Genomic DNA, 18,478 nt, shown 5'->3' on the forward strand with positions numbered 1-18,478 from the left:
TGGGGATGTAAAGTCGGACATAACTATTTTAAATAAATAACTCCTTGCATCATAACTGCAGCTTTACTTCCAGGTTGTAAACATGCGCAGGATTGGGCCGCGGGTATCCTACTGAGCTCAATGGCACTTGCTCCCAGGAAAGCGTGCATAGAACGCCACCTTTATTCTCCCAGCACACGGATATACAGTCTTATGCAGTTACCTGGGGAGTAAGCCCCATTGGACATAGAAGCCAAGGCGCTTACTTCCGAGTAAAACATGCAACTGATCATCAAGCTCCACAAACCAGTTCAACTCGTGTATTAGTGCATGTCTTATAGATTCGGATCAAAACCTCTCAGGAGACGAAGCAACAGAAGCTGTCGTTCGACGCTTTTGAAAGAGAATGCTCCGAGGGGGCTTTTCTACAGGAAAAAGAACACGCGCCAAGGCTGAGTTCATTGGTTCCCTCAGTCAGTCGCTCTGAGGCCGAGCGTTGGCTCCGAAGAAGCCCGCTAGTTTATCAGTTTAGGGACCGAGAGAGGTGAACAGGCTCGAGGGGCTTTTTTACCTGGCATCTAGGGTGTCCCTGGGGGAAAGGTCCCGGTAGCTTCAGAAATGCAGGCCCACGCCGGTACCCCTCCCGCAGTACTCCGAAAGCTTCCAGTCAGGTTGAAGGCCTCTGACGCGAGGGAAGGAGGCGAGGCTCCCAAACCGGCTCCTCCCCGTGGCTTGCGGCGGCAAAGCAAGGCCCGGCCCTCAGTGGCGCCTCTTCTTCCATCCCGTCCCCTTGTGGGGCCACGCCGCCGCTGCAGCCTGGTCATCCGTCCACGCTCCCTCCCGTCTTTTCATCACTCCTTTTCAGCCGCGGGTGGGCTGAGGCGACGGGAGCGGTTCGCCGCTACTGGGGAGGAAGGGAGGCGAGGCAAAGCGATGGCGTCGTATATGGGGAGCCGGACCCTGAGCAAGGACGACGTGAACTATCGGCACCACTTCCGCATGATTAACGAGCAGCAAGTGGAGGACATCACGCTGGAGTTCTTCTACCGGCCCCACACCATCACCCTTCTCAGCTTCACCATCCTCAGCCTCATGGCCTTCGCCTTCACCAGGTGCACGCGCCTCAGGGGGGCGGCAGGAGCCCTGGGAAGGAAGGGGTGGAGGACATGGAAAGACGGGACCGAACGGACCTAATGGTGTCGTTCCTTGGGAGTAAAGCGGAGGCCCATAGAGCACGACGGGACGTTAGCATCATAAGATCGGGGTGTATGTCGATCAGCTTTGTTAAAATAAGCAGGTCTTGGGCTAGGCTGGTCATCACCTGGATAGGAAAGCTCTTGGGAGTCGCTTAGCTTACCACCTTAAGTTCCATCAAGGAAGAAAAATGGGATATGAATGTCATAGTAATAGAAAGGTTCTTCCTATGTACGTTTACCTATATGTAAGTTCCAGGCCTGTAACCAGCCTAAAAGAAAGGAAGGAAGGGAGGGAGGGAGGGAGGGAGGGAGGGGGACACAAAAAAGTATGAGGGAGACAATATTTTTCAATAATAAATTTAATTATTTAATTTTTTGTAAAAAAAACATATAGGGGGCAAAGTTAGGGAGAATGCCCCCCATCCCATCCAGTCCCTGGCTACTGGTCTAGTAAGTTCCACTATGGTTAGGAGTAAGTTCCACTTTGGGGAAAGGTCATAGCTCAGTGGTAGAGCATCTTGCCTTGCATACAGAAGTTCCCAGAATCAATCTCTTGCATCTCTAGGTAGAGCTGGGAATTTCTCTAGTCTGAAACCCAGGAGAGCTGCTCTCAGTGAACCAGATGAACCAATGGGCTGACTCAGTATAAGGCAGCTTTCTATGCTAGATTTGTGGGCTTTATCCTCAGGTAAGTGCCCATAGGATTACAGCTTAAAGCTCCTTGCTGGGTTGCGAGAGACTAAAATTTTGTGTATTTAATTCCAAAAGAATGAGAACCTCTCTTCTCTCAAATAGATTCCACTCGGAGAGATAGTTCTAGGAAAGATAGGAAATGCTGAAATTAACAGGGAGAGGTTCAAAGGTGAAAGAAATGTAGAACAGAATCTCAGAGAAATACAGGCCTAAATAGGAGAGAGATGCTTTATTTAGAGGTGATTTTTCTGTTTTGTACATTGGTGGATCTGGTAATTTGATGTAAGCCCACTTTATGTAATTCTGCAAAGAGGCTGAGATAGGTTTAATAAAGAGAGAGCCATCTGAAATGTTAATTCCACATCCTGATCTTGTGAAAGCATGCCTACTAGCAATTACTTATCTCTGGAGTCTATAAAAATGCTCATGGGAAGCAGAACTTTGCCTTTTAGAAAGTACCTGACAATGCAAACTGGCAGGTGTTTTGAAATGTTTGTTGTGGGAAAAATGCATGTGACACTCTCATGCTAAAGTATTGGCTATTTGTGTGTCTGTTGTGTGAAGTACTATAGATTTGAGCAGTTTGTGGGCTGTTGTATAAATTATAATTATTGAGTTTTTAAATTTAAGATGCTTTTAGGGGCCCTTTCAATTTTTCAAAGGTGGAAATGCCTTTCATCTTAAAATTTGTGTGAACCTTGTAGACCATAGCACAAATAAGAATTTTCCCTCTAGTATGTATGTAGCTGTGTGTGCCAATGGGTTGTTGTGGCAAATCACAGTTATGTACTATACATAATGCAGTAAAAAAGCCATAAATGCATGTAATCTATGTATGCCTTTTGTGCTAGTTCCTGTGCTATGCTATACTATACTGAAATGCCTTCTGTGTATCAATGTTGTAACGAAGTGGCTAGAAATGCTAGACATTAGCTTACAAGAGATGCTAATGAAGAGAGCAGAGGTATTAAATCTATCAACAACTAAAACTCTTTTGTTGTTGGGAAGCTAGGTGAATGGCTGTGCAAGTAGCAACATGAAGTAGTCCTGCAGCATCTTCAAGACTAACTCAATTATTATGGCATGAGACTTGGATAAGTAGGAAAGCTACAGTACTTTCTCAGATGCTCACTGGGTACTGGTGTTCCCAACAGAGTTTCTCTGTCTTTTGTTTGAGACTTCATAAGCAGTGATCCATTGAAGCAGTGAACCCATCCAGTGATTTATTATTCACTGTATGTTATTTGGACATCTTTCTTTCTGTAGCTCTCTCATAAGTTCCCCACCACCACTCCCTACAGTTTAAAAGTACAGTAGGGCCCTGCATATATGGCGGGTTAGGGACCAGGCCCCTGCCGTAAAGCAGAAATCGCCATAAAGCAGAACCCATTGACTATAATGGGTCGCGTCGCACGAAAATGCCGCAAAAGCGCAAAATCAGCTTTAAAATGGGGAATTTCCCTTAATTGAAAGCCGCCGCATCGGTGGAACGCTGGAAAACGGAATGCTGTAAAGCGGGGCCCTACTGTAGCTTAGGGAGAGAGTAGAAGCTGCAAGAGGAAAAATGCCCCAAGAAACCTGAGGGATGTGCACTGGTGTTTGAGCAGCCATATAACACCTTTCTGGATTGGGCCACTATTTGCCATCTTCTCTTTACAATTATGATGTCTGTCAGCATTGTTCTCTAAATGACTGAGGTTTATTATGGATTAGTCTCTATTGAATTCGATGGAACTTTCTGAATAAACAGGCATTCAGTTACCCTGCACAATTCTCAGGAAGCCAATTTCTGCCTCAAATTCCAGATTTCCTTGCTCCATTTTAGAGCTGGCCTTTTGATTGATCATGTTTTATGAAATTGGTAAAGTATATAAGGCCTAAATTCTATTGGATCTGTGTGGTAGAGATATTTTTATCCTAGTTACTAAAAACCCGGGTAGTTGAGTGTATTGTTGTTCTACAAAGGGAATTACACTCTGATAAATAGGTTTTTATTATTATTTTCATATACATGCATGTGAACAAAAGTACAGGGATAATATTCCAGAGGTTGAATGGTGGTTCTTGACTTTTATCCTGATAGATGATAAAAGATGGTAGAATGCCAGAGGTATTCTTGGCTTCAGAGAATATTTTACAGTATTTGATTATACTCTAATCATAGGCAGCAATGAGCTCATCAACTGACAATATTTCACGTCACTAGTCCACTGTCTCAACACTACCTCATGGACATGGGCTGCATTCACACCATGCATTTATTCCACTGTTATTTCACTTGAAACAGTCATGGCTTCTCCCAAAGAATCCAGGGAAATGTAGTTTGTGAAGGGTGCTGAGAGTTGTTAGGAGACCCCTCTTCCCCTCACAGAGCTACAACTCCCAGAGTAGTTTAACAATCTAGCCCTCTTCCCAGAGAACTCCGCAAATTGTAGCTCTGTGAGGGGGAATAGGGCTCTCCTAAAAACTCTCAGCACCCTTCACATTACACTTCCCAGGATTCTTTGGGGGAAGCCATGAGTGTTTAAAGTGGAATAATAGTGGCATAAATGTATGGTGTGAATGTGGCCATGTTTCCACATTGCAGAGAGTTGTAGTTTATAGACAGAAACACAGTTTTCCCATTTGTGTCCTCTTCAAAAGTATCCCACAACTCTCAATTGCTGCTTAAAGTCTCTCAAGTATACTGTACTATGTCATCTCACAATACTATTTCTTCACAACTTGCTTTCAAATTTGCTTCAGATATTTCTAAAATAACTATATTTTTAAAATAGATTGCACACTACTAAGTTTTAATCTGCAGTGACTTGGAAATTGTGCTGTGATCATCAGCTGAGATCTTAATCAAAATCACTTTATTTTTCAGACATACATACATAATTTCCTTCTTGGTAAATGAAAATGGTATTTTTAGGAGTCCTATAGAATAGCCTGTCTACGGCCATACTACACTGAACACGCCCGATCTTGGAAGCTAAGCAGGGTCAGGCCTGGTTAGTACTTGGATGGGAGACCACCTAGGAATACCAGGTGCCATAGGCTTAGAGCAGCGATTCCCAACGTCGGCGGTAGCCCCCCCCAGGGGGGCATTACAGCCTTTCAGGAGGGCGTTGGCATGACTACAAACTTTAGGGGGGCGCTTGGGTTCATTAGGGGGCGTTGACATTTGGTGGTCTGATGCGACAGTTGAAGCATTTAAGTTTAATTTTATTTAATACACAAATGATTAATTTTTAAACTGTTTTGTCCCCAGTTAGAATGTATTTAATAGTCTCCATGGAAATAACACTATAAATAGTGTGTGCTCTTTAGTAAAGATATTCTGAATAGAGGCCAGTGTCATATCAAGGAATGGGGATGTTAGCCACACCCCGGCACTAGTTAATGTTCCAATGCTGTCTTGAGGGATGTTGGAACCAATCACGAGAGAGTGTTTGATAAGCTGGGTGTATTGGTGGAGGGTGCATTCTTCCAACGGATGAGTGCCGTATGCAAATAGGTGACACAGACAGTCAGTTATTCGCTGGTTTTCTTCAGGAATGGGACACACTCGCTACCCGTTGTTTCTGTGATGTTTAAATGAGCTTGTTTAACGAAACAATGCCGGTAAACTGAATGAGTTTGTTGTTAAGTAACACAGTGTATTCTATTGGTTCATACTGTGTGGACCTAATTAGTTCTTTATATTGCCTTTCCCTCTTCTTATCTCGTTGAACGAGTATTTAGTGCAGTGAATCGCATACTAGTGAAGAATCGAAACCGTTTGGATATTGTTAGTCGTGGTGACTTAAGACTATTACTATCCAAGTATACTCCAGATATTGTGAAGTTAGCCAAAACTCATCAAGGTCAAGGATCACACTAGTATTTTATAATAAATCTCATTTTATTTACTTTTCTATAACTATGTATGTATATTAATAAATCATACTAAGAATTCAATGTGTAATTGAAGTGCAATAAAAAGGCATGATAAAAACGATCAGTAATAATAATTGAAAATACCTTTTATGCATTACTCATATTTTAAGGGAAGAATAGGAAGCATTGGCATATACTTAATCTGAGGGGGGCGTTGGGCACAAAAAGATTTTGCAAGGGGGCGTTGGGTTGAAAAAGGTTGGGTAATGCTGGCTTAGAGGAAGGCAATGGTAAGCCACGTCTGAATGCCTCTTACCATGAAAATCCTATGAATATATACAAAAAAAGATTCATAGGGTCTCCATAAGTCGTAAGCGACTTGAAGGCATATAACAACAACAATAGAATAGGCTTAGAAACATCTGGCAATACATGACACTAGCTTAATTGTCATTTAGTCAACTCTGCTTCAGAGATCTTGACATATGGCACATGTTACAGAAATGAAACTTTTAAAAAATGTGGTCAAATGTTTTCTGGGTTTCTACTTTACCTTTAGCCATATAACAGAAGTTTGTATTTTCTAAATACTTCACCTGGTCTTCTAGATTTAACATCTTGCTGCTTAGGGGTAGTGAGCATTTGATAGTAATTATATTTGATACTGATTATCATTTCAATTGCTAATTTGAATATCAGAAATATTTTATTTCCCAGTAGCTCTTGATAAAACAAAATAGCACAATTGCTTTTATTTTGACTTTCCTAAGAAGTAAGACATTTGAGTTATAAAAATAATGCTGTTTGGTCAGGCTCTTGACACGGTTGTTTGGTCGGGCTCTTGACACGGTTGCCCCTGAACGCACTCCCCGGCTTTGTGGAGCCTGGTTTGCACCTTGGTATGTTAGTGAGCCAAGGGCAATGAAATAGGTTTGATGACAGCTAGAGCATAAGTGGCAAAAGGCGTGGTGTGAGGCTGATCAGCCACAAATAAAACATTATAACCGTGCCTACTGTGCAGCGGTGAGGGCAGCAAAGAAGGCCCACTTCTCTGCCACCATCGCATCCTCAAGTACTCGTCCAGTAGAGCTTTTCCGTATTGTCGGGTTTGTTGACATCAACAGGAAATAGCGTTTTATATCCTTCGGAGGCCAACTATGAATTGCTTGCAAGACATTTTCAGGGTAAAGTTGCTCGCCTCCGTAGCAATCTTGATGCTTCATCCACATCTACTGTATCCAGAGCAACATCTGCTGCAACTTCTTGGGATCAGTTTCAGTTGATGTGGCCTGATGACATGGACAGGGTGCTTGCAACAATATGGTCAGCAACATCTCCTCTCAACCCTTGCCCTTCTTGGCTTATTAAAGTTTGCCGAGGGGGGTTGACCAAGTGGATCCAGGGTGTGGTCAATGCATCATTGCGGCAAGAAGTGGTTCCAGCCTCCCTGAAAGAGGCGGTGATCCAACCGCTTCTGAAAAAGCTCACCCTGGACCCATTGGTTTGCAACAACTACCGCCCGGTCACAAATACCCCCTTCTTAGGGAAGGTGATTGAGAAGGTTGTGGTGCAGCAATTGCAAGTAATCTTGGATGAAACAGTGTGTAGGAAGACAATATTTTCTTCTAATCCAGCCAGTTACAAGTATGGCCTGATGTTTTCAATGGGACACCTGAGCAGGCATGCTGAGAATTTGATTTAGTTCTCAAATTTTTACTACTAAGGCTTGACTACATGGAGGGCTGCACATGTTTAACAGAAAAGATTGCTGAAAATAGTTGAGCTGAATTGCTAAAAAAAAGGATGTACAGATGCATCTTTCAGTGCAGACGTGTTATTTTGTTTAGTTCGTTTCAATAAAGCATAAATTTAATAAGAAGAATACGTCACCTAGTTTCATCAGAGGGAGAGGTGAGATAGAGAGACCGCTTCCATGAATCTGACTGAGAACAGCAGTTAATTGGCACTTCCACTCCCAGGCTGCATATACACCATACATTTAAAACACATGTAAAATACTTCACCCAAAGAATCCTGGGAACTGAGATATAATTCTCAGCACCCTTAACAAACTACAGTTCCCAGGATTCTTTGGGGGAAGCCATGTGCATTAAATGTATGGTGTGTATGCAGTTCCAACATGTCTCCATCCACAGCCATTCTATTTGGCTGCATATGAGAGAGAGAGAGAGAGAGATATGATACCATGAGGCCCCCTTGACTGGCCTGGCTAGGGATCAACTGCATCAACCCTCCCAGAACTGCCTCGTGTTTTTCCTTATGTTCCTCTTTCCCTTTTCCCTTAAAATGATTTTCTCTGAAACCTTTTTGAACCCTTATTCAGAATGTTGTTGTGGGCAATTCAAGCAATATATTTTTATCCAAATAAACTTTCTGAGCCATCCTTTCTTCATGGATAAACAATCACAGTCTTTTTGGGGTGCTTCCTTTTTCACTCTTGCTACACTTTTCTTTTCTGGAGATAATATGTGCTTTGGCTCCTTGGATTTTACTTTATGGCTATCGTTTGGAATATACTGTTCTCACGTACTTCAGAGACACTGCTATAGCTTTGTAGTCACTCTTTGTTATCAATAATAGGTATTGGCAATTTTTGTCCATTTTTCTTTTCTGTATGAGTGAAACTGTGGTCACAATTTGGCTATAACTTGATTAAATTTCGTAGGGATCTAAGGGCATGATGAGTCTTTGAGTTTCTCACCTACCCCCAGACGCAACTGTCTGGCCACTATTAAAAACAAAGTGCTAGAGTAGATGGACCTTGGTAAGATCCTGTAGGACAGTTCTTATATTCTTAACATTGTTTTGGGGCCAGATCTGCCTGTTGACCATCCGTAGAACTTAGAGTTGTGATAACCATTGAGGTCATCTAGTCCAACCCTTTGCTCAATGCAGGATGCAGCTACAGCCCCCCTGACAGGCAGCTGTCTAGCCTCTGCTTAAAACCTTCAGTGAAGGAGTCCCAACTCTCTCTTGAGGGAATCTGTTCCATTGCTGAACTGATCGTACTATGAGGAAGTTTCTCCTAATATTTAGTCTCTCCTGTTTCTTACTTCTTTCCAGTTTCCACCCTCTGATTCTGGTCATGTCCTCTGAAGCTACAGAGGACAGCTGTGCTCTGTCAGAACTTGTATGCTACTTGATTTGTGTTCCTGCAACCATGTACCAGGCAATGCGCAACAGAATTCCTGGAAAAGAGGTTTCATAGTTAAGGAACAAGAATATATTATTTGGGTAGGAACATAGGAAGCTGCCTTATACTGAGTCAGAGCACTGGTCCGTCTAGCTCAGTAGTGCCTGCACTGACAGTATTAGCAAATGTGTTAGTGAAAAGCACAGCAGACAAGGGGGTTCCCATGGTTGTGTTTGCCTCAAAAAGTAAATTTGGAGGCAGAAACATACTAAACAAAAAACAATTGCTCACCGACCAGTTGTGTGATTATTGTAACATCTCATTTGTCCCTACTACTGGAGGCTGAGAGTGCCTAGGCTAATATTTCAAGCTAATTGGCATATATAGACATTGAAATAACATGAGTAGCCTGCCAGCCCCACCCTCAGACACCTGCCTGCTACTGTCTTGATGTGATGGTATGACTGACATATTGATGTTATCCTCTATTTTGATTCATTATCAATTATGTGCCTATGGCCATACTACCCTGAACACGCCTGATATTGTCTGATCTCAGAAGCTAAGCAGGGTCAGGCCTGGTTAGTACTTGGATGGGAGACTGCCTGGGAATACCTGGTGCCATAGGCTTAGAGGAAGGCAGTGGTACACCCCATCTGAATATCTCTTACCATGAATATATGAATATATCCAAAAAAGATTCATAGGGTCACTATAAGTTGTAATCGACTTGAAGACATATAACAACAACATCAGTTATGTGCTGGTGTGTGTGTTTCTGTAGTTCATGGGGATAACCCATTTCCTTGGTTAGGAAGGCTTGAGCTTAGAAAGGAGCTGATGCTTCAGCAGTGAAGCATTTGGACTGGCAGCTTATATAGAAGCTGGAGGCTACACCGCTTCTGGCTCTCAGCCAGACCTTAATCCAGGCAGTCGCCCTCCCCTCCTTCCAAATAGCCTCATGGACAACTAACCAGGCACTTTGGCAACCCTGAAGCTCTTGCTTGGCTCAGTCTCTGCTTCTATGGCCCTAGGGCACATGTGGAGAATCTCTGGCCTTCCAGGCGTTGCTGACTTACAACTCCAACCATGCCTGACCATTGGCCATGCTTGCTAGGGCTGATGTGAGCAATGTCTGGAGGGGCAAAGGTTTCCAACTCCTGCCCTAGGGAGATGGAGGTTGCTCTTCTGAGAGCCAGCCAGGAAGCCAGGCAGTTGGTGTGTTGATGTCCAGTAATGGGGCAGAAATGTTTGGTTCTAGGGTAACTAGTGTTGTGGAGATCTGCTGCTTCTCCTCTGAGGAGACCTCAGGTTCCAGGTCTAGGCAGGGCTGAAACCTGACAGCTGAATATCCTGCTAATTATAATTTATAGAGAGTTTTGGCAATGGTTTTATGAAACAGGAAACCTTCCGTCTCTCAAACAAATGCTTTCTTTTGTGTTTGTTTCCTTTCAGTTATCTTTTTTATTTGAAAAGGGGTCAGTGAATACAATTCACATTCACACAGTGTGAAAAACCCGATGTTTTAGCATATTTTCTGGCCTGTTGCTTCTTATGCTGGTATCTCCTGATTGACAATCAGGCCTGCTTCCTGTTTTATGACACAGTTTTATTATCCTGTTGTGTGGAAGTGTGGCTGTCTATGGTATGAGAGCAGCCCTTAGGCCCATATGCATGTAATGTTTCTGTGGTGTTTGTTTAAAACCAAATGCAGCCTCAGGAGGTTGTGATTATGAATGAGAAACTGCTCAAGTGACAGCGGAAGAGAAGGTGGTGCCCCCCCCCCAATTTTAGCTCTTGCATAATGATAATGTATAGCTATTGCATAGTACATAGTGATGATAGTGGTTCTTAATCCTTTCCCTATTGACTATATTCTCTCTGAAAATGACCCTCCCAAGCTGTTTTAATTCTGTGGGGTTTCCCATGGAGTGGGAAAGGGAGAAACAGCTTGGGGTGATGATTTTGAGCCAAAGAATGGCCAGTGGAGAAAGGATTAATCTCTCAATTGCAGTATCTGAGGAAACTTTTGGTTAAAACAAAGTATCAGGAAATGTTACAAAAATCCGTTTGCAACAGCTGGTTTGGCCCTGAATTACCCTTTCCACCCCAGATTACTGGCATTAGGTACTAAACATGGAAGAGACATGAGTGTGTTGGCATCTGCTACAGTTTTTTAAAAAAAATGCAAAAAGGGTGAAAATTCAGGGCAGTGTTTTAAAGACAAACGCTGTGCCATGGTCATGACAGCTTTTACAAAATATTTTAACATGTTGACCACATCCTGGCCTCTCCTTTAACGAACCTATATTTTTGTCATTGTTCTTTCTGTTAAAGTAGCTGAGATGCCCTAAATCTGTATCCCTTGGTTATTATTAAAAGTATTCAGTGGTCTTCATTTCTGTGAGAATTGCCAAGGCAAACTAAGTGCTAATATAAATACTAATAATACTAATAATAGTTTTGTTTTCTTTAAGACCTTTGTTATTCTTCCTTTCCCACTGCTTAAGGCAGCTTACAAAATCATACAACGGCTATAAAGCAGTATTATCTTAAAAAGTAACAATAATGCCTTGTCAAAAGAGTCAGTTCTAGTGGAGAATATAACTGCAAAAGAACAATAAAAATGGAATAAAACTGTAGGTTGAAAGCAGACATCTTCATCTTTCCCTTCTTTCAGCCATGAAATGCTGACAAGAAAAGTTGGACCTTGCATTTTTATTTGTAATGGAAAGTGTTAGTGAATCCCATCAAGGGTATCCATCATAGCTATTACAGAATCCTCCTGCCATAGTCCTGACCTCCCTAGAACAATAATCTATCTTTTAAAGACATCCTTAGCCCCATCTTTCAATATGCCTGTTTTTCATTTCTCTTTTGTCCTCCTCGGATGTCTTTTCCCCATTTTCCTCCTCTTTCCCCCAGTTCTCATTTTTCTACCTATTCTGTTCCTCCTTCTCTTTAAAGAAAAGCTCTGAACAGCAACAGCAACCAAAAGAGAAAATTGTGGCAATTGGTATGACCTAGTCGAAATCATGGGAGAGTGACCCAGTTGTGGGTCCTGGCAAATTAAGCTGAAGATTAATGCCATAGAAGATGACACTCAAAGCACAGCTCTTTCTGAGTGTGTGTGTATTTGTGTGAGAGCAGGAAGTACTCATAAATATAGTTTTTTGTTACTTTTTTTAAAAAGTTCCATATGTTGCATCCTGATATAATTGCAAAACTGGGATTACCTGAGCCACAATTCTAGAAAGAGTAGAAGAGTTAGGGAAGAAAGTAAAGTGAAGTGCTACGTGCTTATTGTCCATTGTCTGGTTTGCACTTGTTTTGATATATGTGCCACAAACCATCCAAAATATTGTTTGTTTTATAAATAAATAAATAAATTTATAAACTGCTCCACAGCGTGCAGCCATCGAAGCAGTATATAATAAGATAAACATGATAGTTAAAATACAAACTCTAAAAACAATTAAAACAATTTCCACAAACTCTAAAAACGATAAAAGCCATCTTACAAACTCTACAACAATGCAACAGATTGTACAGATACACAGCTAATATTCCATAAATGACTAGGTCATACCTCAAGGAAAAGTTTCTTAAATAAAAAAAGTCTTCAGTAGGTGCCTAAGTTTCATGACACTAGGCACCTATCTAATTCCAACTGGTAATTGATTTCAGAGGGCTGGAACTGCAACACTAAAAGCTCAGTTTCTAGTACAAATGAAGCCTCTCTCTGGGGCATGTGGTACTCTCATTGGTACCCTGTCTGATGAGTACAGTTGCAACCTTACTGTACTCCTGTGAAACATGGACCATCTATAAATGCCACTCCCAACTTCTTGAAAGATTCCACCAGCGCTGCCTCCAGAAAATTCTGCAAATTACTTGGGAAGATAGGCAGATTAATGTTAGCGTATTGGAACAAGCAAAGACCACCAGTGTTGAAACAATGATCCTCCAACATCAACTTTGCTGGACCGGCCATGTTGTTTGAATGCCTGATCACTGTCTTCCAAAGCAGCTACTTTACTCCCAACTTATGGAAAACGGAATATCGGTGGACAGCAAAAGAGGTTTAAAGATGTTCTCAAAGCTAATCTAAAAAAATGTAACATAAGCATTGAGAACTGGGAAGCTTTGGCCCATGAGCGTCCCAATTGGAGGTCGGCCATTATCAAAGGTGCTATGGACTCTGAAGAAGCACGAGTACAGGGCGAATGGGACAAACGAGCTAAGCGGAAGGCACATCAGGCAAACCCTCATCGTGACCATCTTCCATCTGGAAACGTATGTCCTCACTGTGGGAGGCTGTGTGGATCCAGAATTGGCCTCCACAGTCACTTACTGACCCACCTTTAAAGACCTTATCTTGGAAGACAATCTTATTCAGCCACAAGTGATTGCCAATGAAATGAATTGTCCCATAGGTAACCTGGTCCCAAACTGTTGAGGACTTTAAATGCTAAAGCAAAATCTTGAATTGCACTCAGTAGCATATTGGCAGCTAGTGCAGCTCCTTCAGTATACATATTATATAGTAACAATGGAATACCCCAGTCAACAACCTAGCTGCTGCGTTCTGCACCAGCTGCAGCTTCCAGGTGAAGCCCCCCAAAGCCCCAAATAGTAATTCAGTCTTGAAATTACCACTGCCAACGTCATAGTGGCCAACCTGTCTCAGTCCAGGAACGATCATAGCTCTCTTACCAACCAAAGCTGATAAAAGGCAGTCCTATCCACTGCCACCATATGTGCCTCAAGTGATAAAGGTCCAGGAGCACCCCCGAACAACATACTTTTTCTTTCAGAGGAAGTTCAATCTCATCCAGAACAGGTAACTGACCTATCTCCTAGATACAGGAACCACTCACTCCCAGGGCCTCTGTCTTGCAGGATTTAACCTCAGTTTATTGGACCTTATCCAGCCCACCACTGCACCCAGACCCAGATCTGTAGCTTGCATGGTCGCTCCCAGTTCAGATGTTACAGAGAAACAGAGCTACATATCATCAGCATAGTGATGGCACTATAACTACTCCCAACAGCTTCATATAGTTCCCTGAGACACCCTTTAACTCAAATGCCAGGGGGCCAAGGAGGATCCCCCCAGTGCTACTATTTGGAACCGACCCTGCATGTAAGACCAGAACCACTGTGCTACAGTGCCCCTGATACCTATCCTGCAGAGCCAGTCTAGGAGGATACCATGATTGATGGTATTAAAAGTCACAGAATGATTGAGCAGAAGAAGCAAGTCACACTTCCCTTGTTCTTCTCCCAATAAGTGTTATCCATCAGGGTGACAAGGCTGATTCAGTCCTGAAGCCTGACTGAAGTGGATCTAGACTCTAGATCAGCCTTTCCCAACCAGCGTGCCTCCAGATGTTGTTGGACCACAACTCCCATCTTTCCTGACCATTGGCAATGCTGGCTGAGGCTGATGGGAGTTGTGGTCCAACAACATCTGGAGGCACACTGGTTGGGAAAGGCTGCAGTTTCATCCAAGAATGCCTGAAGCTGCAATTTGAGAGAGAGCCATTTTAAGTGTGTAAGTACATATGTAGGCATCCATGTCTTGGAGAAGGTCTGTTTTAGATTTCTGGGACCATATTTAAGTCTTTGGACTTTCCAGCCTTTGTCCATGAGTACATACTCCATCTGCATGTACTATTTGTGGGTTTTATGCTGCAGGCTGCCTACCAATTACCTAGTTTGTGTATTGCAGTATTCCCATTGAAGCTTTCACACTTGAATCTTACTATTTGGTATAGTGCATTCTCAGGATTACCATGGTTAAAATACTTGATGTTTCAGTTTTCAGTCATGCCCACTAGGATCATGATATTGGGTAAATGTGATATTGCAGAATGGATCATTACCTTTCTGACAGCTACCCTGTGCAGATCCAGAAGAATTCTCTTTACACTTCTCTCTAATGCTTTCAAATTGGAGGCAAAGAGAAAGAGCATCCTCTTTCTCTGACCAAACATATTAAAAGAGCTGAACAACCTATGTCAGAATTTCCTGTCTAGGCTCAGAATACCATTATTCAGCAGACACATTGCTGCAGTTTTCTTTTATCTGGAATAAAACAAGGGCAGTTAGAAGATATCTTTTTTCTACAGATGGTTACCAATATACTGCTAATATATAGCATGCATGGGGTGGGCATGGTTGTCTCTTTCTTCCAGCTGGTAGCAATTCATATCCTTTGAGTATTCTGATAATATGGTGAATTTCTGAGGGACTGGAAGCTTGCAGACACATGTATTGATTGCATGGTTAGCTTTGTTGTCTACAAGCTGAGACACAAGTGTGAGTGTAAGGTAAAACAAGTAAGTGGGGTGTAAAATTAGCTTTCACCATTCAGATTAAAACATCCTGTACATGTCTGCTCCAAAATGGGTCCCAATGATTTTGACGAGGCTTACTCCCAGGGAAGTGGGCAGAGGATTGCAGCCCAACAGCACAATCCTATGCATGTCTACTCAGAAGTAAGTCTACTAAGTTTAGTGGGATTTACTCCCTGGTTAATGTGCATAGAGTTGCCGCCTGAACCTCCTTTGCTTTTGTTTTTAATTACCAACTTTCTGTTTTTAGGGATGATTCAACACCAGAAGATAATATTTGGAAAGGCATCCTCTGTGTGATTTTCTTCTTTCTAATCATCAGTGTTTTAGCCTTTCCAAATGGTAAGTAACTCCATATGTACTTATATGCTTCCACAAGTATTTTTATATCATATTTAACAGCTCCTTTTGTACTTAGCAAGGCAAGGTAAACACTAAGGTGCCTTCTATATGTTTTGGATGACCTCTCCCATCATTCATGACCACTGGCCATATAGGCTGGGGCTGATGAAATCCAACAACATCCGGAGGATGCCAGATTGGGGAAAGCTGAAATAGACCCTTCCCTGTTGTTTTCTGTGGATGTGTGTTAAGTCATAAATATACATCTTGCATCTTGCTACCAGAGTCAGGTCCTTAAAGGGGAAGCTTATTGTGGGTGCTCTTTCCAGAAGGAGAGGCAATAGGGAACTGATTCCTACTTAGGAGAGAATTTGACAACTTTTCTTCCTATACTCCAGCAAAAGCCAGTTTGGAACAATATTTAACAGAAACAGCAATAAAATGCAGGTTATTTTTTTCAATGATTTTCAACTAAAGCTTTTTAAAATTGAAATGGGTTTTCCCCCAGCTCAAGCATATGAGAATTGGCTTTCTAAATCTTTGGTTCTTGTGGTTATTTAGGAAGTGAAACAATGTAATCCCTTTCTTTGAACTCATCAGTAAAGAAAAGCTGTACATAATTACATGGCAATCAGGATATACTGTGAGACAGGGATAGTTAACAAAAAATAAAAGGTGTGATCCTTGGCATGCTTACTTGGAAGTAAGCATTTATTTTTTTATTTTGTTTTTTTATATTTCCATTTATAGACTGCTTACTATCTGAAAGATGTCAAAGCGGTTTACAGTAGTATACACAAGGTACAATAAAAACATATCAAATTAATTTACAAAGCAAAGTACATGAACAATATCCATATACATTTGAACCCAGTGCTTAGAATCAGAGCAAAAAACCTGGGTTTTCATTTTCTTGCATAATGGAAAAGACTTCTTACACTGAATGAGGCCGGTGATCCATCTAGATTAGTAGCAGCAGCTCTCCCAAGATTTCCAACAGAGTTCCTTTGCAGACCTGCTGGCACTTCAGTTGGAAATGCCAGAAATTAAAACTAGAACCATTTTACATGCATAGCATGTGCACTGCTGTTGAGCTGTGGCAACTCCTGAGTTGAAACCAAAGAGGCTGAAGGCAGGTTCCTAATAATATTGAGATACTAACAGCTTGATTTTATGCGTGTTTACTCAGAAATGAATGTTGCTATGTTTCAAGAGCATAGGATTGCAGCCGGACATGTTCTTCCTGTTTTTGCTTTTTTATTTGGACAGTGATTGATCAACACCCCTGCCCATCTGTGAGCAAACCTATCCCTCAATACCCCAGTTATTTTAGTTGCAGCAGCAAAGGGGGGAAAAGTACCCAGCACAGGGCTTGAACCTTGTTAGGGTCCCCTCCCTGGTCATTGGATTGATCGATTGAAAAGCAGGGAGGGGACAATGATCAGGATCAGCTGAGCAGAGGGAAGTCTGTATGCCTTTGCAAGAGAGTGGGGTTGGGCATACCCCATTTTGGTCACACCCATCTCCAGTATGCAGCCCCAAGAAGGTTGTCTGAAGGTAAGTGTGGCCTTTGGGCCAATAAAAGATTAGCCACCCCTGGGCTAGGCCAATTTGGTATGCCTTAAATATAATAGTTTTTTTGTTTTTTGTTTAAGATTTAATTTCATATCAGAAGGTCCAGACTACGTGACTGTTATCCCTGTTTACTAACACTAGCTTAAGAGAGAGTAGTTTGTACCATTAGCCCTAGGTAAAAGGCTCAGATATGAAAGGCAAATGACATTCAGGCAATCTTGCTTAACTGAATCTTAGTGTTCAGTTTTTCAATACCTTGCGGCTGCCTCTCTTACTGGAAACATTAGCGTGATCTCATCGTGTCTGGAATGGGAATAGATAGTAGCTGTGGTCATTATCTGCAGCAGATGGTTACTGGCTCTCTTCCAGTAAAAGCAACTGTGTAGTAACTATTCAGTATGAGTGAAGTTTATTGCGCTATCTGACTAAAGCTATAGCTGAATTCGGTCCTGGGCATTCTTGGCAAGTGACTGAATACTAGGGAATACTTCCACAGGGAGATGTGGCTGCTGCTAAAAGGACTTGTTCCTGCGCCTCTGAGATTCACTAGGCTGCCTTGCTATGATTGTCAGTGCTGCCCTGGTAACCAGGTTATAAGACACGCACTTAGCAGCAGCCGGAATACCTCCCCAGTGTGGAGCTGTTGCTAGGGGCTTCAGAGAAGCATTAACTTCTTCATTCAAACTGTTGTTTACCAAAAGAGGTCTGATACACTGTTGAAATAATTGAGCTTGCACTGTGCTGTATTTTTACACAGAGGGCACTGAACTATGCATTACAAAGCCAGGCACCTTATAACTGCAAACATAAATAACTCTAATGAAAAGACTGTGAAGCTAAGTGGATGTGTGCCTTCAGCAACCCAGGGTATTGTGGGTTAGGAAGGCTTCAGACATCTTGAATTAAGCTGTTTTGAGGCATATAATCTGGATTCGTATTTGATCTTCGTAGTGTCTCTAAATGGTATTGATTTCAGTTGTGTAGCCGAGAGGAACGATTTTCCACCTGAATTCAACCTGTATGCATGGGACTTGATATCCTGTGTGGTATCTAATGTCTGGCTTACTGGAAGTTTTAGGTAGCCTGTCCGGCTTGCCCTTCATCCAGTTTTGCCAGTCGCCTGGTTCCTTTGCTATATAAAAGTACACTTTTGCTCATTCAAGCTCCTGTATCACCTAATTGGAACAAACTACATAATAGGAAAATTAGCCTTTCCAGAGTGATCTGGAAGTAAACCTCATAAACTAAGAAAAGATGAATGAGTGCTTGGGACAAAAGTGCTATTGCTCTTATAGCAGGATCCTAGGCATGTTTAC

General features: G+C 42.1%; 1 protein-coding gene, 1 non-coding gene and 1 pseudogene across 2 annotated transcripts in view; all 3 read left to right on the forward strand.

The window, feature by feature from the left end:
• Positions 1–422: 422 nt before the first annotated feature.
• PTDSS1 (phosphatidylserine synthase 1) overlaps positions 423–18,478 on the forward strand; it is a 48,509-nt gene continuing 30,453 nt past the window's right edge. Inside the window, exons 1-3 of the mRNA XM_061611657.1 lie at positions 423–1,091; positions 15,496–15,587; positions 18,114–18,180. Of these exons, the coding sequence (XP_061467641.1) occupies positions 598–1,091; positions 15,496–15,587; positions 18,114–18,180 (653 nt within the window). The 5' untranslated portion in view covers positions 423–597. The remainder of the gene's footprint in view (positions 1,092–15,495; positions 15,588–18,113; positions 18,181–18,478) is intronic.
• Positions 4,805–4,913, forward strand: LOC133375818 (5S ribosomal RNA; annotated as a pseudogene).
• On the forward strand, positions 9,398–9,516 carry LOC133375887 (5S ribosomal RNA). The gene has a single exon (XR_009760331.1). It is a non-coding gene; the product is annotated as a 5S ribosomal RNA (ribosomal RNA).

Source organism: Rhineura floridana, chromosome 1 (assembly GCF_030035675.1).
Source record: "Rhineura floridana isolate rRhiFlo1 chromosome 1, rRhiFlo1.hap2, whole genome shotgun sequence".
NCBI classification, from domain to species: Eukaryota; Metazoa; Chordata; class Lepidosauria; order Squamata; family Rhineuridae; genus Rhineura; species Rhineura floridana.